The 25,947-nt window shown below is 50.9% G+C and overlaps 1 protein-coding gene across 2 annotated transcripts; it reads right to left on the bottom strand.

The window, feature by feature from the left end:
- Window positions 1-20,042: 20,042 nt before the first annotated feature.
- On the bottom strand, window positions 20,043-23,819 carry LOC130360891 (hemoglobin heart muscle subunit alpha-type-like). 2 transcript variants are annotated; one of them, XM_056563446.1, is made up of 3 exons: window positions 23,752-23,819; window positions 20,612-20,816; window positions 20,043-20,238 (listed from the first exon to the last, which is right to left on the bottom strand). In XM_056563446.1, exons 1-3 carry the CDS (start codon window positions 23,787-23,789, stop codon window positions 20,116-20,118), a joined length of 366 nt encoding a protein of 121 aa, XP_056419421.1. In that variant the 5' UTR covers window positions 23,790-23,819; the 3' UTR covers window positions 20,043-20,115. The 2 variants fall into 2 exon arrangements, with proteins under 2 accessions (XP_056419421.1, XP_056419420.1); XM_056563445.1 differs by lacking the exon at window positions 23,752-23,819 and adding an exon at window positions 22,569-22,822.
- Between the last annotated feature and the right edge of the window lie 2,128 nt (window positions 23,820-25,947).

The raw sequence follows: 25,947 nt of genomic DNA, 5'->3' as shown, positions 1-25,947 counted from the left end.
TGGGTGGTGTTTGGTGGTTACCATACCGGAATAACCACATCGTGGCGTCACGAACTCTAAAGGGTTAATACCACCAGACCCTATGATCATTGCAACACCCCAGCTCACCACAACTGTGACACACAGGGGGAGATGAGAGTGTGGTAGAGGGTGTGTGATGAAGGGCAGATGGAATTATCCTAGGGGCAGATGGCATTAACTCCCGTACAGTGCGCCGGGCTGTGGCTTTCTCCCAGCAGTGCTTAGCGCTCTATGGTAAAGCAGGAGCCGCATGGGAGGAAGTAACAGAGTGCAGGCCAGGTACCTGAAATGGGGAGGGAGAATTAAAATTATTCCTCCCCATTTCATATTCAAATATTTAATAATGACAAGGAGAGGATTAGTTGTATGATGGGAATGGGCTGTATGAGGGGGGGGACAGGGGGTGTATGAGGGGGGGACAGGGGGTGTATGAGGGGGGGACAGGGAGTGTATGAGGGGGAACATGGGCTGTATGAGGGGGGGGACAGGGGGTGTATGAGAGGGGGACAGGGGCTGTATGAGGGGGAACATGGGTTGTATGAGGGGGGACAGGGGGTGTATGAGGGGGGACAGGGGCTGTATGAGGGGGGGACAGGGGGTGTATGAGGGGGGGCAGGGGGTGTATGAGGGGGGACAGGGGCTGTATGAGAGGGGACAGGGAGTGTATGAGGGGGGGGGCAGGGGCTGGATGAGGGGGGACATGGGCTGTATGAGGGGGGACATGGGCTGTATGAGGGGGGACAGGGACTGTATGAGGGGGGACAGGGACTGTATGAGGGGGGACAGGGACTGTATGAGGGGGGACATGGGCTTTATGAGGGGGGACATGGGCTGTATGAGGGGGGGACAGGGGCTGTATGAGGGGGGACAGGGGCTGTATGAGGGGGGACAGGGGCTGTATGAGGGGGGAACATGGGCTGTATGAGGGGGGACAGGGACTGTATGAGGGGGGACAGGGACTGTATGAGGGGGAACATGGGCTGTATGAGGGGAGACAGGGGCTGTATGAGGGGAGACAGGGGCTGTATGAGGGGGGGCAGGGGCTGTATGAGGGGGGACAGGGGCTGTATGAGGGGGGACAGGGAGTGTATGAGGGGGGACAGGGACTGTATGAGGGGGGACAGGGACTGTATGAAGGGGGACAGGGGCTGTATGAAGGGGGACAGGGGCTGTATGAGGCATGACAGGGGCTGTATGATGGGGGACAGAGGCTGTATGAGGGGGGACAGGGACTATATGATGGGGAACATGGGCTGTATGAGGGGGGAGGGGCTATATGAGGGGTGAGGGGGAACATGGGCTGTATGAGGGGGGACAGGGACTGTATGAGGGGGAACATAGGCTGTATGAGGGGGGGACAGGGGGTGTATGAGGGGGAACATGGAGTGTATGAGAGGGGGGCAGGGGCTGTATGAGGGGGGACAGGGAGTGTATGAGAGGGGGGCAGGGGCTGTATGAGGGGGGACAGGGAGTGTATGAGGGGGGGGGCAGGGGCTGTATGAGGGGGGGGAACAGGGACTGTATGAGGGGGGGGAACGGACTGTATGAGGGAGGGACAGTGGCTGTATGAGGGGGGACAGTGGCTAGATGAGGGGGGACAGGGGCTGGATGAGGGGGGACAGGGACTGTATGAGGGGGGACATGGGCTTTATGAGGGGGGACATGGGCTGTATGAGGGGGGACATGGGCTGTATAAGGGGGTACAGGGAGTGTATGAGGGGGAACATGGGCTGTATGAGGGGGGACAGGGGCTGTATGAGGGGGGGACAGGGGCTGTATGAGGGGGAACATGGGCTGTATGAGGGGGGACAGGGACTGTATGAGGGGGAACATGTGCTGTATGAGGGGAGACAGGGGCTGTATGAGGTGGGACAGGGAGTGTATGAGGGGGAACATGGGCTGTATGAGGGGGGACAGGGACTGTATGAGGGGGAACATGGGCTGTATGAAGGGGGACAGGGGCTGTATGAGGCGGGACAGGGGCTGTATGAGGGGGGACAGGGACTATATGATGGGGAACATGGGCTGTATGAGGGGGGACAGGGACTGTATGAGGGGGAACATAGGCTGTATGAGGGGGGGACAGGGGGTGTATGAGGGGGAACAGGGGCTGTATGAGAGGGGGACAGGGGCTGTATGAGAGGGACAGGGGCTGTATGAGAGGGACAGGGGCTGTATGAGGGGGAACAGGGGCTGTATGAGAGGGGACAGTGGCTGTATGAGAGGGGACAGTGGCTGTATGAGAGGGGACAGTGGCTGTATGAGAGGGGACAGTGGCTGTATGAGAGGGGACAGTGGCTGTATGAGAGGGGGCAGGGGCTGTATGAGAGGGGGCAGGGGCTGTATGAGAGGGGACAGTGGCTGTATGAGGGGGGGGGGACAGGGGCTGTATGAGGGGGGACAGGGGCTGTATGAGAGGGGACAGTGGCTGTATGATGGGGGACAGTGGCTGTATGAGAGGGGACAGGGGCTGTATGAGAGGGGACAGTGGCTGTATGAGGGGGAACAGGGGCTGTATGAGAGGGGGACAGGGGCTGTATGAGAGGGGACAGTGGCTGTATGAGAGGGGACAGTGGCTGTATGAGAGGGGGACAGTGGCTGTATGAGAGGGGACAGTGGCTGTATGAGAGGGGACAGGGGCTGTATGAGAGGGGACAGTGGCTGTATGAGAGGGGACAGGGGCTGTATGAGAGGGGGACAGTGGCTGTATGAGAGGGGACAGTGGCTGTATGAGAGGGGACAGTGGCTGTATGAGGGGGGACAGGGGCTGTATGATGGGGGACAGTGGCTGTATGATGGGGGACAGTGGCTGTATGAGAGGGGACAGTGGCTGTATGAGAGGGGACAGGGGCTGTATGAGAGGGGACAGGGGCTGTATGAGAGGGGGACCGGGGCTGTATGAGAGGGGACAGTGGCTGTATGATGGGGGACAGTGGCTGTATGAGAGGGGACAGGGGCTGTATGAGAGGGGACAGGGGCTGTATGAGGGGGAACAGGGGCTGTATGAGAGGGGGACAGTGGCTGTATGAGAGGGGACAGTGGCTGTATGAGAGGGGACAGTGGCTGTATGAGAGGGGACAGTGGCTGTATGAGAGGGGACAGGGGCTGTATGAGAGGGGACAGGGGCTGTATGAGAGGGGACAGGGGCTGTATGAGAGGGGACAGGGGCTGTATGAGAGGGGACAGGGGCTGTATGAGGGGGAACAGGGGCTGTATGAGAGGGGGACAGTGGCTGTATGAGAGGGGACAGTGGCTGTATGATGGGGGACAGTGGCTGTATGAGAGGGGACAGTGGCTGTATGAGAGGGGACAGTGGCTGTATGAGAGGGGACAGTGGCTGTATGAGAGGGGACAGTGGCTGTATGAGAGGGGACAGTGGCTGTATGAGAGGGGACAGTGGCTGTATGATGGGGGTCAGTGGCTGTATGAGAGGGGACAGTGGCTGTATGAGAGGGGACAGGGGCTGTATGAGAGGGGACAGTGGCTGTATGAGAGGGGACAGGGGCTGTATGAGAGGGGGCAGTGGCTGTATGAGGGGGGGACCGGGGCTGTATGAGAGGGGACAGTGGCTGTATGAGAGGGGACAGGGGCTGTATGAGGGGGAACAGGGGCTGTATGAGAGGGGGACAGGGGCTGTATGAGAGGGGACAGTGGCTGTATGAGAGGGGACAGTGGCTGTATGAGAGGGGACAGTGGCTGTATGAGAGGGGGACAGTGGCTGTATGAGAGGGGGACAGTGGCTGTATGAGAGGGGGACAGTGGCTGTATGAGAGGGGACAGGGGCTGTATGAGAGGGGACAGGGGCTGTATGAGAGGGGACAGGGGCTGTATGAGAGGGGACAGGGGCTGTATGAGAGGGGACAGGGGCTGTATGAGAGGGGACAGGGGCTGTATGAGAGGGGACAGTGACTGTATGAGAGGGGACAGTGGCTGTATGAGAGGGGACAGTGGCTGTATGAGAGGGGGACAGTGGCTGTATGAGAGGGGGACAGTGGCTGTATGAGAGGGGGACAGTGGCTGTATGAGAGGGGACAGTGGCTGTATGATGGGGGACAGTGGCTGTATGAGAGGGGGACAGTGGCTGTATGAGAGGGGGACAGTGGCTGTATGAGAGGGGACAGTGGCTGTATGATGGGGGACAGTGGCTGTATGAGAGGGGGACAGTGGCTGTATGAGAGGGGACAGTGGCTGTATGAGAGGGGACAGGGGCTGTATGAGAGGGGACAGTGGCTGTATAAGAGGGGACAGTGGCTGTATGATGGGGACAGTGGCTGTATGAGAGGGGACAGTGGCTGTTTGAGAGGGGACAGGGGCTGTATGAGAGGGGACAGGGGCTGTATGAGAGGGGACAGGGGCTGTATGGGAGGGGACAGTGGCTGTATGAGAGGGGACAGTGGCTGTATGAGAGGGGAAAGTGGCTGTATGAGAGGGGACAGGGGCTGTATGAGAGGGGACAGTGGCTGTATGATGGGGGACAGTGGCTGTATGAGAGGGGACAGTGGCTGTATGAGAGGGGGACAGTGGCTGTATGAGAGGGGACAGTGGCTGTATGAGAGGGGAAAGTGGCTGTATGAGAGGGGAAAGTGGCTGTATGAGAGGGGACAGGGGCTGTATGAGAGGGGACAGGGGCTGTATGAGAGGGGACAGTGGCTGTATGAGAGGGGACAGTGGCTGTATGAGAGGGGACAGTGGCTGTATGAGAGGGGGACAGTGGCTGTATGAGAGGGGACAGTGGCTGTATGAGAGGGGACAGTGGCTGTATGAGAGGGGACAGTGGCTGTATGAGAGGGGACAGGGGCTGTATGAGAGGGGGACAGTGGCTGTATGAGAGGGGACAGTGGCTGTATGAGAGGGGACAGTGGCTGTATGAGGGGGGACAGGGGCTGTATGATGGGGGACAGTGGCTGTATGATGGGGGACAGTGGCTGTATGAGAGGGGACAGTGGCTGTATGAGAGGGGACAGGGGCTGTATGAGAGGGGACAGGGGCTGTATGAGAGGGGGACCGGGGCTGTATGAGAGGGGACAGTGGCTGTATGATGGGGGACAGTGGCTGTATGAGAGGGGACAGGGGCTGTATGAGAGGGGACAGGGGCTGTATGAGGGGGAACAGGGGCTGTATGAGAGGGGGACAGTGGCTGTATGAGAGGGGACAGTGGCTGTATGAGAGGGGACAGTGGCTGTATGATGGGGGACAGTGGCTGTATGAGAGGGGACAGTGGCTGTATGAGAGGGGACAGGGGCTGTATGAGAGGGGACAGGGGCTGTATGAGAGGGGACAGGGGCTGTATGAGAGGGGACAGGGGCTGTATGAGGGGGAACAGGGGCTGTATGAGAGGGGGACAGTGGCTGTATGAGAGGGGACAGTGGCTGTATGAGAGGGGACAGTGGCTGTATGATGGGGGACAGTGGCTGTATGAGAGGGGACAGTGGCTGTATGAGAGGGGACAGTGGCTGTATGAGAGGGGACAGTGGCTGTATGAGAGGGGACAGTGGCTGTATGAGAGGGGACAGTGGCTGTATGATGGGGGTCAGTGGCTGTATGAGAGGGGACAGTGGCTGTATGAGAGGGGACAGGGGCTGTATGAGAGGGGACAGTGGCTGTATGAGAGGGGACAGGGGCTGTATGAGAGGGGGCAGTGGCTGTATGAGGGGGGGACCGGGGCTGTATGAGAGGGGACAGTGGCTGTATGAGAGGGGACAGGGGCTGTATGAGGGGGAACAGGGGCTGTATGAGAGGGGGACAGGGGCTGTATGAGAGGGGACAGTGGCTGTATGAGAGGGGACAGTGGCTGTATGAGAGGGGGACAGTGGCTGTATGAGAGGGGGACAGTGGCTGTATGAGAGGGGACAGGGGCTGTATGAGAGGGGACAGGGGCTGTATGAGAGGGGACAGGGGCTGTATGAGAGGGGACAGGGGCTGTATGAGAGGGGACAGGGGCTGTATGAGAGGGGACAGGGGCTGTATGAGAGGGGACAGTGACTGTATGAGAGGGGACAGTGGCTGTATGAGAGGGGACAGTGGCTGTATGAGAGGGGGACAGTGGCTGTATGAGAGGGGGACAGTGGCTGTATGAGAGGGGACAGTGGCTGTATGAGAGGGGACAGTGGCTGTATGATGGGGGACAGTGGCTGTATGAGAGGGGGACAGTGGCTGTATGAGAGGGGGACAGTGGCTGTATGAGAGGGGACAGTGGCTGTATGATGGGGGACAGTGGCTGTATGAGAGGGGGACAGTGGCTGTATGAGAGGGGGACAGTGGCTGTATGAGAGGGGACAGGGGCTGTATGAGAGGGGACAGTGGCTGTATAAGAGGGGACAGTGGCTGTATGATGGGGGACAGTGGCTGTATGAGAGGGGACAGTGGCTGTTTGAGAGGAGACAGTGGCTGTATGAGAGGGGACAGGGGCTGTATGAGAGGGGACAGGGGCTGTATGGGAGGGGACAGTGGCTGTATGAGAGGGGACAGTGGCTGTATGAGAGGGGAAAGTGGCTGTATGAGAGGGGACAGGGGCTGTATGAGAGGGGACAGTGGCTGTATGATGGGGGACAGTGGCTGTATGAGAGGGGACAGTGGCTGTATGAGAGGGGGACAGTGGCTGTATGAGAGGGGACAGTGGCTGTATGAGAGGGGAAAGTGGCTGTATGAGAGGGGAAAGTGGCTGTATGAGAGGGGAAAGGGGCTGTATGAGAGGGGACAGGGGCTGTATGAGAGGGGACAGTGGCTGTATGAGAGGGGACAGTGGCTGTATGAGGGGGGAACATGGGCTACATGAATTTCATATAGCAGTACCCCTCATATAGCTGGTGCCTCTCCTATAGTCTATATTCCCCATCATATGACTGTGTCCTCCCCCTCCTTCTCCAAAGGTAAGAAGAAGAGAGGAGGGGGGGGGGGGGGTGGATCACTGTTAAATTTAGAAATGCTCATTTATTTATTTTTATTAAAAATAAATAACCTGCAGCACCCCTACCCCCCCCACACACACACACACAGCACCCCATCCCCCCCCCCACACACACCTACATAAGCACAGCAGACCCCCGCACAGCAACCCCCAAACACACAGCACAATTGTTGTGTTCTTCTTTTAAAACAAAAGATGTTCATTAGTTATGGCGACTGTATGAGTTGTTTTTTCTAAACTTAAACCACAGTGTTCCTATTTATATTGCTGTGTTGGCACTTTGAGGGGAAAAAAGTTGGCGTGCATTACGGTTTGGGCACTCGGGCTCAAAAAGGTTCGCCATCACTGGTCCATACAGTTCAGCCAGGGCCGAGGAGGTGACCAGTGACTTCAGAGACCTTAAGGGCTTGCTGGGACTTGTAGTAGATTTGGACCATTTTAGTGCAGGCCACTCTGACTTGGCAATAGATGACTGTGACTGACTTGACTTGAGACGGACTAAGTTGTGACTGTAGTTACTTGTAGACTTGTAGCTGCAGGACGGACTTGAGGCTCCTATGGACTCCAGACTATAGGACTTTACTGCACTGCACCTCAGCAGAAAGAGAGCGAGCCAGCTCCTCCCAGGGCTTATATAGGGGAGACTCTGGTGGGGTCCTATAGATGACTCTTAGGTCACATGTCACTGATACCTCACTGGTTTACAATCACATGACAACTGGTGATCACATGTTAACATTTCTTAAAGTAATAACATTTTTATATACATTTTGCAGTATAACATATGGCAGAAAATGTATATGTGATGTCCCAGTACAGGTACATGGTCCTATACTACCCTTAGGCCCTGTCAGGTTGAGTCCCTCAGTGACCTGGGGGCTCCCCTTGTTCTCCTGTTGGCTTAATAAATGTGTGTATGTTCCTTTAATGCATAGACAGGATCCTTATGTCTAGATAGTCTCAAGGACCTGTATGTAAGTTGGTCACATGTTAAGTCACATGGTCTGTTGTCACATATACTCCCAGAGAGCACCAGCTTTAACCTATGACTTATAGCTTGACCAATGTGCTATAATCCAGCCCCCCCCCCCCACTATATAAAGGGGTGGCCATTTGCAATTCTCTCTCTTAGACCCTACCATCTGATCTGAGAACAAGAGGCCTTAGAGTCAAGTGATCAGCATCTGGAGTACCCCAAAAGCTACAGTCATTCCAGTAAGTCTCAAGTCTATGTCTGCTGTCACTGAAACTAGTCCAATCCAGCATATAGTCAAGTCTAATTACAAGTATATTGGTCCAGCAAGCTGCGAGGTCCTCTGGGTCCTGGCCACCTCTCTGGGAATTCTGGCCTTAGCTGTGAAGATAATTCCATCTGTCTTATACTCAGTAAAGCCTCCGTTTGACCATAACTGGTTGTGGACTCTCATTTCACTACTAGCAACTGGGATAGCGGAGAATCCGGGCGTGTGGTGTTCCAAAACCCAAAAACCACATTGGCGCCACAAACACATAGGGGTTAATACTAGGGATCGACCGACATCGGTTTTTTAGGGCCGATACCGATAATCGTTGGAGGTTAAGGCCGATAGCCGATAACTTATACCGATATTCCGGTATAAATTATCGGCTATTTATCCCCCCTGGACACCGCTGCAGATCATTGATTTAAAGCGGGCGCTTTAAATCAATGATCTGCAGTGGCTTTTGCGGTGCCATAGGCCGCTGCCGCCACCACCCGCTTCTCTCCCCTACCTGTCAGGGTGGTCCGGGCCATCCTTCCTTCCTGTAATGTCCGGCGCCATTCCGGGTGGAACGTGAACCGGTACGGGCTGTCCTTCTTCTCCGGGGGTCCTCTTCTCCACTCCGGGCAGGCTCCGGCCTAGTACGCTGCATAGACGCACCTGACGTCACGGCGTAGCGGCGTCTATGCAGCGTACTAGGCCGGAGCCTGCCCGGAGTGGAGTAGAGGACCCCCGGAGAAGAAGGACAGCCCGTACCGGACCACCCTCCACCCGGAATGGCGCCGGACACTACAGGAAGGAAGGATGGCCCAGACCACCCCCATTACGGGTAAGTTTATTTTATTTTTTATTTTTTTTATTGACTCGGAGGGTGGAGGAGGGGCCCGACCGGTATAGCAGTATGGGCAAAAATCCATACCGGTATACCGCCCAGCACTACGGTGGGGGGTGCGACGCGGTGGGTCTGGGGGGGGCGGATGCGGTGCGGGGGGCGGGGCATTATCGGCTTATCGGCAAGGTAATTGCCGACACCGATAATGCCCAAAATTGTGATTATTGGCCGATAATATCGGCCATACCGATAATCGGTCGATTCCTAGTTAATACCATCCGACCCCCGGGGTTAATAACATCAGATCCCATTAGATCCCATTAGAGATGGGAAACTAATGACTGTGGAACTGAGAAAGATGAGGGGACATTAATGACTGTGACACAGGGAAATTAGGGGGACACTAATGACTGTGATACCGCAGAGATGAGGGGACAGTAATAACTAACAACTGCAGCACATTCCTCCCTTGTATATACAGTAACCTGCAGCGCATTCCTCCCTTGTATATACAGTAACCTGCAGCACATTCCTCCTCTGTATATACAGTAACCTGCAGCACATTCCTCCTCTGTATATACAGTAACCTGCAGCACATTCCTCCTCTGTATATACAGTAACCTGCAGCACATTCCTCCTCTGTATATACAGTAACCTGCAGCACATTCCTCCCCTGTATATACAGAAACCTGCAGCACATTCCTCTTCTGTATATACAGAAACCTGCAGCACATTCCTCCCCTGTATATACAGTGACCTGCAGCACATTCCTCCCTTGTGTATACAGTAACCTGCAGCACATTCCTCCTCTGTATATACAGTAACCTGCAGCACATTCCTCCTCTGTATATACAGTAACCTGCAGAACATTCCTCTTCTGTATATACAGTAACCTGCAGCACATTCCTCCTCTGTATATACAGTACCCTGCAGCACATTCCTCCTCTGTATATACAGTAACCTGGAGCACATCCCTCCTCTGTATATACAGTAACCTGCAGCACATCCCTCCTCTGTATATACAGTAACCTGCAGCACATTCCTCCTGTGTATATACAGTAACCTGCAGCACATTCCTCCTCTGTATATACAGTACCCTGCAGCACATTCCTCCTCTGTATATACAGTACCCTGCAGCACATTCCTCCTCTGTATATACAGTACCCTGCAGCACATTCCTCCTCTGTATATACAGTAACCTGAAGCACATTCCTCCTCTGTATATACAGTACCCTGCAGCACATTCCCCCGCTGTATATACAGTAACCTGCAGCACATCCCTCCTCTGTATATACAGTAACCTGCAGCACATTCCCCCCCTGTATATACAGTAACCTGCAGCACATCCCTCCTCTGTATATACAGTACCCTGCAGCACATTCCTCCCTTGTATATACAATAACCTGCTGCACATCCCTCCTCTGTATATACAGTACCCTGCAGCACATTCCTCCCTTGTATATACAATAACCTGCTGCACATCCCTCCTCTGTATATACAGTATCCTGCAGCACATTCCTACTCTGTATTTACAGTACCCTGCAGCACATCCCTCCCCTGTATATACAGTAACCTGCAGCACATCCCTCCTCTGTATATACAGTAACCTGCAGCACATTCCTCCTCTGTATATACAGTATCCTGCAGCACATCCCTCCTCTGTATATACAGAAACCTGCAGCACATCCATCCTCTGTATATACAGTATCCTGCAGCACATCCCTCCTCTGTATATACAGTAACCTGCAGCACATTCCTCCTCTGTATATACAGTACCCTGCAGCACATCCCTCCCCTTTATATACAGTAACCTGCAGCACATCCCTCCTCTGTATATACAGTAACCTGCAGCACATTCCTCCTCTGTATATACAGTACCCTGAAGCACATCCCTCCTCTGTATATACAGTAACCTGCAGCACATTCATCCTCTGTATATACAGTAACCTGCAGCACATTCCTCCCCTGTATAAACAGTAACCTGCAGCACATTCCTCCCCTGTATATACAGTAATCTGCAGCACATTCCTCCTCTGTATATACAGTAACCTGCAGCACATTCCTCCTCTGTATATACAGTACCCTGCAGCACATCCCTCCCCTTTATATACAGTAACCTGCAGCACATCCCTCCTCTGTATATACAGTAACCTGCAGCACATTCCTCCTCTGTATATACAGTACCCTGAAGCACATCCCTCCTCTGTATATACAGTAACCTGCAGCACATCCATCCTCTGTATATACAGTATCCTGCAGCACATCCCTCCTCTGTATAAACAGTAACCTGCAGCACATTCCTCCCCTGTATATACAGTAACCTGCAGTACATTCCTCCCCTGTATATACAGTATCCTGCAGCACATCCCCCCCGTATATACAGTAACCTGCAGCACATCCCTCCTCTGTATATACAGTAACCTGCAGCACATTCCTCCTCTGTATATACAGTGACCTGCAGCACATTCCTCCTCTGTATATACAGTACCCTGCAGCACATTTCTCCTCTGTATATACAGTATCCTGCAGCACATTCCTCCTCTGTATATACAGTAACCTGCAGCACATTCCTCCTCTGTATATACAGTAACCTGCAGCACATTCCCCCCTGTATATACAGTAACCTGCAGCACATCCCTCCTCTGTATATACAGTAACCTGCAGCACATTCCTCCTCTGTATATACAGTAACCTGCAGCACATTCCCCCCCTGTATATACAGTAACCTGCAGCACATCCCTCCTCTGTATATACAGTAACCTGCAGCACATTCCCCCCTGTATATACAGTAACCTGCAGCACATCCCTCCCCTGCATATACAGTATCCTGCAGCACATTCCCCCCTGTATATACAGTACCCTGCAGCACATTCCCCCCCTGTATATACAGTACCCTGCAGCACATTCCCCCCCTGTATATACAGTACCCTGCAGCACATTCCCCCCCTGTATATACAGTACCCTGCAGCACATCCCTCCTCTGTATATACAGTACCCTGCAGCACATTCCCCCCCTGTATATACAGTATCCTGCAGCACATTCCCCCCCTGTATATACAGTACCCTGCAGCACATTCCCCCCCTGTATATACAGTACCCTGCAGCACATTCCCCCCCTGTATATACAGTATCCTGCAGCACATTCCCCCCCCTGTATATACAGTATCCTGCAGCACATTCCCCCCCCCCTTGTATATACAGTAACCTGCAGCACATTCCTCCCCTGTATATACAGTATCCTGCAGCACATCCCTCCTCTGTATATACAGTACCCTGCAGCACATCCCTCCTCTGTATATACAGTACCCTGCAGCACATCCCTCCTATCACCTGCTCCTGGTTAATCTATATTCCGGACCTGTATCCAGATGGCGCCACAGAAGGTCCCTGAGTGACGTCCGAGACCCTCCGTGACGTCCTGATACATCCGCACTGACGTTTCTCCTCCGAGGTCTCATCAGAAACCATAAGGTGAATGCAAGATATATGAAGAGGAACGTGAAATATATATGAGCCCGCACCGGTATACGCCTGGGTGGGGAGTTTAACTATTAAATCACTGGAAAGAACAGGATGAGGTAACAGCAGAGGATTATGGGACGGGTACGCCTCATACAGGCCCCAATGTATCCCTCACATATAACCAGGTAACGTGAGGCGTTTTTTGTTGCATTTTTTGGGTGTTTTTACAAAATATTGCAGCAAAACTGGGAAAATACCTTGGATTTGTAACTATTACGCTACGTTCGCAACGCATGAGCGGCGCCAAAATCTGGCCAAATGCCCCTTCGTACACATGAAGGGAGATCTATCAAAATCTGTGTAGAGGAAGAGTGCAGTTGCCCATAGCAACCAGATTGTTCCTTTCATTTTCATTCAGAGGCCTTTTTTTTTTTTTTAAATGAAAGCAGCGATCTGATTGGTTGCTATAGGCAACCGCTCCTTTATTGGTCTACACGGGTTTTGATAAATCTCTGGCCTACAGTTGTTGCAAAACTACAACTCCCAGCATGCCCGGGCAGCGATTTGATTGGTTGCTATAGGCAACCGCTCCTTTATGGGTCTACACGGGTTTTGATAAATCTCTGGCCTACAGTTGTTGCAAAACTACAACTCCCAGCATGCCCGGGCAGCGATTTGATTGGTTGCTATAGGCAACCGATCCTTTATGGGTCTACACGGGTTTTGATAAATCTCTGGCCTACAGTTGTTGCAAAACTACAACTCCCAGCATGCCTGGACAGCGATCTGATTGGTTGCTATAGGCAACCGCTCCTTTATTGGTCTACATGGGTTTTGATAATCTCTGGCCTACAGTTGTTGCAAAACTACAACTCCCAGCATGCCCGGGCAGCGATCTGATTGGTTGCTATAGGCAACCGCTCCTTTATGGGTCTACACAGGTTTTGATAATCTCTGGCCTACAGTTGTTGCAAAACTACAACTCCCAGCATGCCTGGACAGCCATCTGATTGGTTGCTATAGGCAACCGCTCCTTTATCGGTCTACACGGGTTTTGATAATCTCTGGCCTACAGTTATTGCAAAACTACAACTCCCAGCATGCCCGGACAGCGATCTGATTGGTTGCTATAGGCAACCGCTCCTTTATTGGTCTACACGGGTTTTGATAATCTCTGGCCTACAGTTGTTGCAAAACTACAACTCCCAGCATGCCCGGACAGCCGTTGGCTGTCCGGGCATGCTGGGAGTTGTAGTTTTGCAACAGTTGGGCCACAGTTTGATCTATAGTGTAAAGGCAAAAACCACAGAATAGGGGATAAGTAGCTGATCGTTGGGGGGGTCCGACTGCTGGGCCCCCTGCGATCCCTGGGATGGGACCCCGACACTCAATGAGGAGCGCGGGTCATCTACAGGTAGACGGCACGTGCGCCATTCATTTCTATAGGAGTGCTGATGATGCTCGAGAGCTGGTCTTTTCGGCGATCCCATCGGAACGAATGGAGCGCGTGCCGTCTACTTCTCACTGAGCACCGGGGTCCGCGAGGGGCCCCATCAGTCGGACCTTCGCAATGATAATTTTCAATGGAGACCTCCTTTAATTCGGCGCTGGCCACACTCGGAATTACATCCTGAGATTCCGAGTGGGCCCGGTGCCAACCGAATTTCTCAGTGTGACCCTCCCTAACCTGTCGCTGTCACTCCCCCGAAAAAAAAAATCTGATCCTTCTAGATAAAAAAAACACCAGATGGACGCTATTAAAGGGGTACTCCGATGGAAAACTTTTATTTATTTATTTATTTTTTTTTAATCAACTGGTGCCAGAAAGTTAAACAGATTTGTAAATTACTTCTATTAAAAAAAATCTTAATCCTTCCAGTACTTATTAGCTGCTGAATACTACAGAGGAAATTCTTTTGTTTTTTGAACACAGTGCTCTCTGCTGACATCACGAGCACAGTGCTCTCTGCTGACACCTCTGTCCATTTTAGGAACTGTCCAGAGCAGCATATGTTTGCTATGGGGATTTTCTCCTGCTCTGGACAGTTCTTAAAATGGACAGAGGTGTCAGCAGAGAGCACTGTGGTCATGATGTCAGCAGAGAGCTCTGTGTTCCGAAAAGAAAAGAATTTCCTCTGTAGTATTCAGCAGCTAATAAGTACTGGAAGGATTAAGATTAGAAGTAATTTACAAATCTGTTTAACTTTCTGGCACCAGTTGATTAAAACTCCAGTTGACCGGAGTAACCCTTTAAAGTCAACAGGATCAGTTTGCTGCAGGTGTGAATAAGACCTTAAGGCTAGGTTCAGACTACGGAATCTCCGGGCAGAAAATTTCCGCCCAGAGATTCCGAGTGCGGCCAGCGCCGGCTGAATCAGTCGGCGCTAGGACCGCGCGGACACTGCAGTCTCCAATAGACTGCAATGTGTTCCGCACGGATTTCCGCCTGAAGAAAGAGCAACGCCTTTCTTCAGGCGGAAATTTCCAAGCGGATTTTCCGTTCACAAATTCCGCTTCACAAATTCCAAAGTGGGAATTTGAGAACGGAAAACCATTCGCTATACAGTACATTTTAGCAAGCGGAATTTCCGCCTGCAATTTCAAAGCAGAATTGCAGGCGGAAATTCCGTAGTCTGAACCTAGCCTAAAGGGGTACTCCAGTGGAAAACCTTTTTATTTTTTTTTTTTTTTTTAATGAACTGGTGCCAGAAAGTTAAACAGATTTGTAAATTACGTCTATTTAAAAAATCTTAATCCTACCAATACTTATTAGCAGCTGTTTACTACAGAGGAAATTCTTTTCTTTTTGAATTTCTTTTTTGTCTTGTCCACAGTGCTCTCTGCTGACACCTCTGTCCGTATCAGGAACTGTCCAGAGCAGGAGAGGTTTACTATGGGGATTTCCTCCTGCTCTGGACAGTTCCTGATACGGGCATCAGGTGTCAGCAGAGAGCACTGTGGACAAGATAAAAAAAAGAAATTCAAAAAGAAAATTTCCTCTGTAGTATACAGCTGCTAATATGTACTGGAAGGATAAATATTTTTTAATAGAAGTAATTTCCAAATCTGTTCAACTTTCTGGCACCAGTTGATTAAAAATTTTATTTGAAGCATTTTATGTAACAAACTCTCAAACTTGGTCAGTGTATTAATGGGGTACTCCAGCGCTAAGGCATCTTATCCCCCCTATCCAAAGGATAGGGGATAAGATGCCTGATCGCGGGAGTCCCGCCGCTGGGGACCCCCGTGATCTTCCACGCCGCACCCTGTTAGAATCAGTCCCCGGAGCGTGTTCGCTCTGGGTCTGATTACTGGCGATCACGGGGACGGAGCATAGTGATGTCACGGCTCCGCCCCTGTGGGATGTCACGCTCCGCCCTCTCAATGCAAGCCTATGGGAGGGGGCATGGCAGTTGTCACGCCCCTCCAAAAGACTTGCATTGAGGGGGCAGAGCGTGATGTCACTATGCTCCGTCCTCGTGGTCGAGATGGACTCAGTCTGAGGACCTCCAGCGGTTCCGGAAGCCGCTAAAGGTGGGTGCTGCATGGTCGATCCTGGGGGTCCCCAGCGGCGGGACCCCCGCGATCTGACATCTTATCCCCTATCCTTTTGATAGGGGATAAGATGTCTAGGAGCGGAGTACCCCTTTAAGTCAAGTCCTGGGGGCGCTGGGGGGTGAAATCCAAGCTGAAACTTCTACAGCTCCTGGCTGCCTACAGTCTATAAGGACTTTAGTGACAGGACAAGACTCATTACCCTACAGATTTTAACTGTGTACATATTTTTTTATAGCAGATTAACCCTCTCCATTATCCTTCTAGGGGCTGTTCACATCACGATTTAACTTTACTCTGAATATACAAGAGGGGTTTTCAACACAGGCGTACAGGCAGTGGCCTAATTCAAAGGAGTAGTCCAGTGCTGAAAAACGTATCCCTATCCTAAGGACAGAGGATACGTTTCATATCGCGGAAAGAGGGGGCGTGTTGACCACCGCAGGAAGTGGCGTCTGACACGCCCCCTCAATAAAACTATGCCAGAGCCAGAGTGCTGCCTTCGGCAATCTCCGGCTCTGCCATAGCGCTGTATTGAGGGGGGCATGTTGGCCCCCACTTCGTGCGGTTGTCAACACCTGCTATCTGGCCAGCGAACTGGGGCCCCATACATGAGGTCGCGGGGGGGCCCCAGCGATCTGAAACTTATCCCCTATCCTTAGGATAGGGGATACGATTTTCAGCACTGGACTACCCCTTTAATGGCCCAAACAACTAGTGGGTCAACTAGTGATTATGTGGTGTCCCAATGCAGACCACACCTGTCTTCCTGACCTGTTAGGTGGATGTCACCTAACGTGTGTTCCTGGCCCACATCTCAGGTTTAAATAAATACATTTATTACACTGTAATGTCAGTGCACTTTTATTATGGGTGTGCAGCACAATTTGTTACATTACACCACAAATTCAGCCTGCGCCACAATTTGGCACGATGCGGCAAAACAGACAAGCCCGTAACTAGAGGGAAGCATGCGAGTCTGAAACATTGCACGGGAATAAAAAGCAAATCCTGCCCGTTGTTAGGCTGTGTGAGTTTGAGCGGAATTCCAGAGGATAATTGTGTGTTCGGAAATTCCACTGCAGCAGAATCCCATTGATTTCAATAGAATCATGCTGCACTGTGTACACAGCGGAAATCCCCATTTGAGAATCTGCAAGAACATTGAACCGTAGAGTGTTTATGGATTCTGCTTGGAAATGTATTGCTATCAAAGGGTTACTCCGCCCCTATCCAAAAGGATCGGGAATAAGAGGTCTGATCAAGTGTCCTGCTCGTGGGACCCCCGCAATCTCTGTGCAGCACTCTGTATTCTATACAGTATGTTTAGATTGCTGGGTTCCCGTGGTGGGGGTTGTGACATCACACCCCCTACCATAGACATAAATAGCGAGGCGTGGCGTTATGAGGGGGCGTGGCATCACAACCCACTGAAACCCAGCATCCTAAATATGCTTAGAAAGCTGGGTGCAGCACCAAGATCACAGCGGTCCCAGCGGCGGGACCCCTGCGATCAGATATCTTATCCCCTATCCTTTGGATTGGGGGGATGAAATGTTTAGGAGTGGAGTACCCCTTTAAGACGGCACATTTCCTAGTAGTCCTAGCACTGCCGAAACTAACAAATGTTCAGCATGTCCACTCGGGACAACATTTTGCAAATTTTTTCCTTTGTGTGAACATGACCTAATATGATTGTTACCGATTAACCCAACAGACAGAAGCCATGGAAGAATTCTACTGTAAATGTCCGACCGCTGGGACCCCCAGATTGATCTACCTCGGGTTTGAAACGCCACCTTTATATTATGGAAGAATACATGTCTGTCATATACAGTGGTCCCTCAACATACGATGGGAATCCGTTCCAAATGGACCATCGTTTGTTGAAACCATCACATGTTGAGGGATCCGTGCAATGTAAAGTATAGGACAGTGGTCTACAACCTGCGGACCTCCAGATGTTGCAAAACTACAAAACCCAGCATGCCCGGACAGCCGTTGGCTGTCCGGGCATGCTGGGTGTTGTAGTTTTGCAACATCTGGAGGTCCGCAGGTTGTAGACCACTGTTAGAGGAAGTTGTACTCACCTGTCCCCGCCGCTCCGGACAGTCACCGCTCGTCACCGCTGCCCTGGATGTCGCCGTCCATCGCCGCCTCCCCAGGGTGTCCCCGACGCTCCGGCAAGGCCTCCGCTTCCCTGGCATCCTCGCTCTCCGTCGCCGCCATCACGTCGCTACGCACGCCGCTCCTATTGGATGACGGGACGACGTGCGCAGCGACGTGATGACGGTGATGGAGAGCGCCGGCGATGCAGGGGATCCCGAAGAGGACGCGCCGGAGCCCCGAGGACAGGTAAGTGATCGTCAGCGGACCACACGGGGCACCGTAAACGGCTATCCGGGGGCAGCTGAAGTAGTCTGCGCTGCCGGATAGCCGTTTATGCGATGGTCCCGACATACAAAAGCATCGTATGTTGATGCTGCCTTCACCATGCGATGGCCTCTGAGAGTGATCGTATGCTGAAATGATCGTATGTCGGGGCCATCGTAGGTCGGGGGGGGGGGGGGTCACTTTATAGGGTTGCCACCTTTCTTGCCCAAAAATACCGGCCATGCTAATTTGCATAATTATATATGCGTGACATCACAGGATGCACACGTGCAGGGAAAACATCCTATTCTGACCCCTATAATTTTTATTTCTCCTTACAGGGGCCTGTATGAAAGTTTTCTGTGCCCCCTGTGGTTTTTTACGGGTACCGTTTTGGGGTGACTATTACATTTGGGAGTTTTAGTAACTACAACACCCAGCATGCCCCGTTACAGCCTGTGGCTCAGCAGCTGCCTACAACTCCCAGGATGTTGGACTATATAGCTTGGGTCAATGTTTCCCAAACAGGCAGGGCTCGAGTCCTGCAGGAACGGCGTTCCTTTGCTTTTTTCCAGAGGAGGAACGCCGTCCCTGTTACATTAGTCCTGCAGGACAGACCTCTGAATTATTCTTACCCTCTTGGGCAAGTTCCCACACTTTTCCAGGACTTGAACCCTGCAAACAGGCATGCTGGGAGTTGTAGTTTTGCAACAGCTGGAGGCACCCTGGTTGGGAAACACTGGTATAGTATATGGTGCAACATTCCCGGAGTTGGAGGATTGGTTTGATAATCAAATGCCATTGCATTGCCGGTATTTTTACTATAAAAATACTGGCAGGGTGGCCAATATACCGGCTGTTCTGGTAAAATGCCGGCCAGGTGACAACCCTAATCATATATTGGAATCTTTGGAGGGCCGTGTCCTGTATTTTCTCCCCATAGTGATTCGTATGAGATTTTAGAAAATGTTTCTAGCTCTTGAACACTGCTTGAGGGTACATTCAGACGAGCGGATTTACAGAGTATTTTATGCTGCGGATCCGCAGCTGAAGGACCTCTGTATGCTGCCTTTACATGTGCCTGCTCGGAGCAGCAATACACCGCTACGTGCAGACACACTGAAGCGATGTGCGAGTCGCCGCGCATGCCATGTACTCGCATACATCGCGGCCGCTCCCCCTGCTCTATGAGTGTGACTATACTGCGCATGCGCGTGGAGACTCACATCGTTGTGTGTCTGCTCGTAGTGGCACATGTTAAGACATCATACAGGTCCTTCAGCAGCGGATCCACAGCAAAATAAGTGCTGTAAATCTGCTCGTCTTACCGTACCCTTAAAAAGGTGTTATCCAGGGTTAGAAATGCAGAGCTAGTTTCCCAAAACTAGCACCACCCTGTCTTCAGTTTGTATGTGGTATTGCAGCTCAGTTCCATTGAAGTAATAGAACCAAGTTGTCATACCCCAAACAACGCGAGGATAGGTGTGGTGCAAAAATTATCTGTTCTACTCCTGTATATAACCCCTTCAAGGCCAGGACAGCTGATACCACATGAGGATCTGCAGCTTGGCATATTAAGAGAGGAATGTAACTTGGAGCCATTGTTTACAGAAGGACCAAGCAGTCTAACATGCGTACACATAAAGAGACATTTTGGAGGTTTCCATCTGTTTATTTAGACATTTCTAGATTACACTTGATGAAGCCTCAGGTATTGTCCCAGCTCAGCTGGAGGTCAGGACACTGGCGACCTCACAGAAGTACTTGTCACAAGCCGCCCGGGTGTCCTCATTGAAGTCACTGGGGAAGGTCTCTCCGATGAGGTCTCGAATATCATCCAGCAGCCACTAGAAGAGACAAGAGTCCATGTTGTATTAGACCTGATCACAACTATATAGTATACAAGTCAGGACCTGGTCCCTCTGTCCATTAAAGAGGACAACTAAAGTAGGAGAGAAGTGTTCAGTAATGGAGTCATAGTACCAGGTATCCTGACCACCATTATTCTATAGTGTCATTGGGCATCATGTGACTGTACAGAGTCTGATAGGACATGTTCTCAGATAACACTGATCCATTATGGCCGGATTACCAAAGGCCTATGGGAAAAGTCATCAACTGGACCAAGTATGGAGAGAACTGCCCCATTGTGAGAAGACAAGGTAGGGTATACAGGGAAGCTTGGCTATGATGACAACCACCAAGACCCTAGTGCCTCACCTTGATCTGTTCTTTGCTCAGTTTCAGCGTGTTGGTGTGCTGGTCTTGGAGCTTGGCCATGTGCTCTATGAGGCTGTCCGCATGGTTTACTTCATTTACTAGTGCTTGGCAGTACTTTCCTCCATGAGTCTTCAGATCCTGAGAACCAGGAGTCAGGTCCATGTGACTAAAGTGGGACTTCAATTCATCATGGTCCTTCAGGAGCCTGAGATACAAACATGGGGAATCACATCAGTCCCGCACTCCAGCCCTAAGACATCTTATCCCCTACCCCCTTCAACATTGTCAGCTATTAGATACTAAGACAAAGCAGAACCTTAGAAGAGTTGTACATGAGGTCTGCACCATCTTGTAGATTAAACCCCTTCTGGTTACTTTTAGACATCCCCAAATCCTCATACAATTTAATGGCCAACAGCATCACCAGAGGATAATGTTCTGTAAACCTTCAAGCAGCTCCATGTTGTCATCCTTCCTCTCACCAAGTATATACACTGCACAGATATAGGTAAGTATAACCACCACATGGAGAATGCACCAACCCAGACTGGAGAACCAGCTCCACCATGGAAATCCTTATCACTAATGGACATCACTGGAGGAGGCACCAGATTCATAGCATGTGGTGGTTTTTGTCTGGACTAGGGATCGACCGATGTATTTTTTTTTTTAGGGCCGATACAGATAATTGGTGGAGGTTAGGGCCGATAGCCAATAACTTATACCGATATAAGTTATCGGCTATTTATCCCCCCGCGACACCGCTGCAGATCATTGATTTAAAGCGGGCGCTTTAAATCAATGCACTGCAGTGGCTTTTGCGGTGCCATAGGTCACCGCCACCACCCGATTCTCTCCCCCTGTCTGTCTGGGGGTCCTGAGACCTATCACCGCCACCGCACGCTGTGCCTAGGGGTGCCTCCAGCTGTTGCAAAACTACTACTCCCAGCATGCCCGGACAGCCGTTGGCTGTCCAGGCATGCTGGGAGTTGTAGTTTTGCAACAGCTGGAGGGCCTACTGTAGGTATAGTATATTATACAGACCCATGTCCTTCCCAGAACCCTGACTCACCTTCCCAGTTGCTGCAGGGACCATCCGGGGAGGGTGGTCCGGGCCATCCATCCTTCCTGTAGTGTCCAGCGGCATTCCGGGTGGAGGGTGAACCGGTCCAGGCTGTCCTTCTCCGGGGGTCCTCTTCGCCACTCTGGGCAGGCTCCAGCCTAGTAACACTGCATAGACGCCACTGCGCAGCGACGCACCCAACGTCACGGCATCTATGCAGCATACTAGGCCGGAGCCTGCCCAGAGTGGAGAAGAGGACCCCCGGAGAGGTTCACCCTCCACCCGGAATGCCACCGGACACTACAGGAAGGATGGATGGCCCGGACCATCCCCATGACAGGTAAGTTTAATTTTTTATTTTTTTTTTATTGACTCAGAGGGGCCCGACCAGTATAGCGGTATGGGCAAAAATCCATACAGTGTGAGAAAAAAAAATAAAGAAATAAGGGATCCAGTTCATACCTTTATACCGCCCAGCACTACGGTGGGGGGTGCGACACGGTGCATTATCAGCAAGGTAATTGCCGATACCGATAATGCCCAAAATCGTGATTATCGGCCATAACAATAATCGGTCGATCCCTAGTCTGGACCCAAAGCCATAGACTTATTTTAGCCTCATTCATAGAATCTCAGTCCTCCCCATGATAACTCCTGACCAAGACTAAACACTACGACCACTACATGGGCCATTATTGGCCAAACTTACAAATGTAGCAGAGCCAAGGATGTCATTTGGTTCAAATTATGTTCTTTAAGTTAGTATCAATACAGACCTAGTAGTGACTCTCAGCTCTGCTATATCTGCACATAACATCAATGTAATCAGAAATATAGGAATAAAAGATTTCAGTTCTAAACTCCCAAACCCTCCCCCCAGTGAAGTCTTCTCACCTGGTGATGGCCTCAGATCCAATGTCCTCCTTCTTCTCTGCTACTTTGGCCATCACAGCAGACAACAAAGCCTTCTCCCCTTCTGATAGCCCCATCCTGCCTGATACTGAGACCCTACTGATGCCCCCCAGACTCTATGAGCCCCTTTATATAGGTAGTAATGGGGGAGGATCATGTGACCAGCGCACCTGGGATCATACAGGATCCCCCCCATAACCCGGCCTGGCTGACATCTCCCGGAACCGGAGTCTGGACTAGTGTTGAGCACAAAAATTCGAAATGTGAATTTTTATAGCAAATATCGGCACATATTTTGAATATAGTGCTATATATTCGTAATGATGAATATTCATATTTTTTTTTCCACATGCTAATTTTTTACGCAAATTTTCCATGCGAATTTTCGCATGGAAAAGAAAAGTGAACTAACATAGCGAAAATGCGAATTTTGCAACCATAGGACGAATAATCGCGAATTCGAATATGGCCCCTGCTGCTCCTCACTAGTCTGGACTAGTTAGACAACCAGCGAGTGGTCATGTGATGTTCTGTCATGTGGTCATGTGATGTCCTGTCATACAAGTGTGCGGCGGAGACACTACATTTCCTGCAATAATTATCAAATATACAACTGTGTTAAATAGAAATTGTGTATTAGGCTGCGTTCACAAATTGTGTATTAGGCTGCGTTCACAAATTGCGTATTAGGCTGCGTTCACACGGTGCTGCAGAAAAACGGAGAATTGTGATGCAGTTTTGTGACGATTATGAATCATCCAAGATTTGACCGCACCGTGTGAATATGTACTAAAGGGTCTGCGTGAAATCCTGTATATGCGATAACAAAAACATCCAAGAATATATTTATTTATTTTAAACATTAGAAATCAAATATAATGTTCTCAGGATTTAACACAATATCGCAATGCAGTTTTAATACTTCTAACTTCAAAATGCGGCTCCCCCCCCCCTAAAACACATGACGGGTTAGGGTAGGTTCACACTATGTAAGACTCTGGCGAAGTGGGATCTGTCCGCTACTCTTTTGAGTCCGCTTAAAGGGGTACTCGACGCCCCCTCCCATAGACTTGCATTGAAGGGGCGTGGCCGTGACATCACAAGGGGCACGGCCGACCCCCAGCAGCGCAAAAACAGCGTTCAGAACATTTAAGGGGAGATTTACCAAAACCTGTCCAGAGGAGAAGTTGCCCAGTTGCCCATAGCAACCAATCAGATCGCTTCTTTCATTTTGTAGAGGCTTTGTTAAAAATGAAAGTAGCGATCTGATTGGTTGCTATGGGCAACTGGGCAACTTCTCCTCTGGGCAAGTTTTGAAAAATCTCCCCCTTGCCTCCCTCCCTCACTGGCCAGTGGAGTACCCCTTTAAAATAGCACATTGATCCGGAACTGAGTCAGTAGGTGCCTCTGTTCCACCATTGATATGGGGTCCGCTGCTCCTGTTATCAGTATACTTCCTCCTATTTTTGGTGGGATGCCTACGGATACAGATAAAGGAAGCAGCAACACAGTGTGAACCTGTCATTAGATGTGTGGTGGGGCTCCGGCGACTTGGCAACTTTAAGGAGTACTCCGGCTAGAAAAACATCTTATCCCCTATCCAAAGGAGATGTCTAATCGCCGCTGGGGACCCCCACGATCTCCGGGCCAGCAGAGTTGGCATCTGGAACACGGAAGCTTGGAGCTTCCATGTTTGTGATGTCATGCCATGCCCCCTACATTCATGTCTATGGGATTGAATGTGACGGCTAGTACATAGCACGGATGACCGGGGTGCTGCACCCAGTGACGGGGCCCCCACGACCAGACATCGTATCCCCTATCCTTTGGTTAGGGGAAAAGATGTTTTTCACTGGAGTACAACTTTAAAGTCTCAGACAAGTATCATGGTATAAAACTTTTCCCCTATTGTAAGGATAGGGGATAAGTTTTAGATCGCAGGGGGTCCAAGCGCTGGGGCCCCTGGTGATCTCCTGTATGGAGCCCCGGCTTTCCTTCACAGAGGGGCGTCATGACCTCCATCCACCATATAGCTCTATGGGAGAGCTGTTTGGCAATCTTCGGCTCTACCATAGAGCAATATGAAGGGGGCGTGGCGGCCCCACTTCCTGAGATCACTGGTGACGCCAGGGTGAGGGTTAAAACTCTGAGGTAATGTTGGACCTTTCGCCACCCTTTCGTCCACAACCGGTGCTGAACTGAAAAACTTGCAGGAACTTTACTGAAGATTTTCTGTACATGCAGTAACGGTAACAGTCCAGATAACAGAGTCTCTATACAGCACGGCAATGACTGACAGTCGGTTGGGACCGGTAAGTTCTCTTTGGAGTAGGAGAATTGGATTGCATAGATCCGCTGAATTTAGGGGTTGGTTTAGGTCCAGTGATCTTGCGAAGATTTCAGGGAATTGTAATAACTCACAATTTGGATTATGGCCGAGGCCGCAAAGCTTTGGCCTAGTGGTTGCCGATGGCAGCTGTGTAGATCCTATCTCATCAGCAGCCCACGAGGAAAGAGAAAGATTAATGGCCGCAGCTCCCTTATATGGGCGGGGGCTGAACCGTTTTAGATTGGTCCATGTCAGCTGTCACTCACCGTTACATAGGATTGTGGGTGATCACCTGACTAGAACCACCAAAGGTCCTTTAGCAAACCATAGAGTTCTGTGAACCAAGTCACATGACCCGCAGGTCCTGCGATGCTAACAAGGTAGGCATCTTAAATATACATATTTACACTTTTATTTACACAAATTTTAGTTAACTGAGGAGTGACGAGGGGTTAACTAAAGAAGAGGACTCCCACTGTTACTAGGGACTCTGACTTTGGGGACCCCACCACAAGGTACGGTATGAAATACTGTACCAGGACACCACATAATACTTTAAATTCCAGCATGCTAGGCAGCAGATTTCATGGTCTGGGCAGTGGATGGGAGACCAACAGCAATGCCCAGAGTAGTATATCCCATCCAGGGTGCCTCCAGCTGTTGCAAAACTACAATTCCCAGAATGCTAAGCAGCAGGTATCATGGTCTGGGCAGTGGATGGGAGACCAAGCTCAGAGTAGTATATCCCAACCAGAGTGCCTCCAGCTATAGCAAAACTACAATTCCCAGAATGCTAAGCAGCAGGTATCATGGTCTGGGCAGTGGATGGGAGACCAACAGCAATGCTCAGAACAGTGTTTCCCAATAATTTAAAATTTTATAACAAGACAGGAGGCTTACATTAATTGCATTTCCTTCTTTACTGCAAAACATTGCAGCCAACAAACAGTTAACTTATACAAGAAAAACTTTGAAGACTGTGAGACTTTACATAGTCTTGCGAGAACTCGGGTAGTGGTTCTCACTGCGCTC

Source organism: Hyla sarda, chromosome 3, assembly GCF_029499605.1.
Source record: "Hyla sarda isolate aHylSar1 chromosome 3, aHylSar1.hap1, whole genome shotgun sequence".
NCBI classification, from domain to species: domain Eukaryota; kingdom Metazoa; phylum Chordata; class Amphibia; order Anura; family Hylidae; genus Hyla; species Hyla sarda.
This window is presented reverse-complemented; position numbering and strand designations above follow the sequence as displayed.

Coding starts and splice junctions, on each gene's coding strand:
- LOC130360891 (XM_056563445.1), bottom strand. CDS start 22,663: ATGGGGCTATCAGAAGGGGAGAAGGCTTTGTTGTCTGCTGTGATGGCC. Junction 20,817..22,568: donor GGATCTGAGGCCATCACCAG/GTGAGAAGACTT, acceptor TTTGTATCTCAG/GCTCCTGAAGGACCATGATG. Junction 20,239..20,611: donor TGAGCAAAGAACAGATCAAG/GTGAGGCACTAG, acceptor TGTCTCTTCTAG/TGGCTGCTGGATGATATTCG.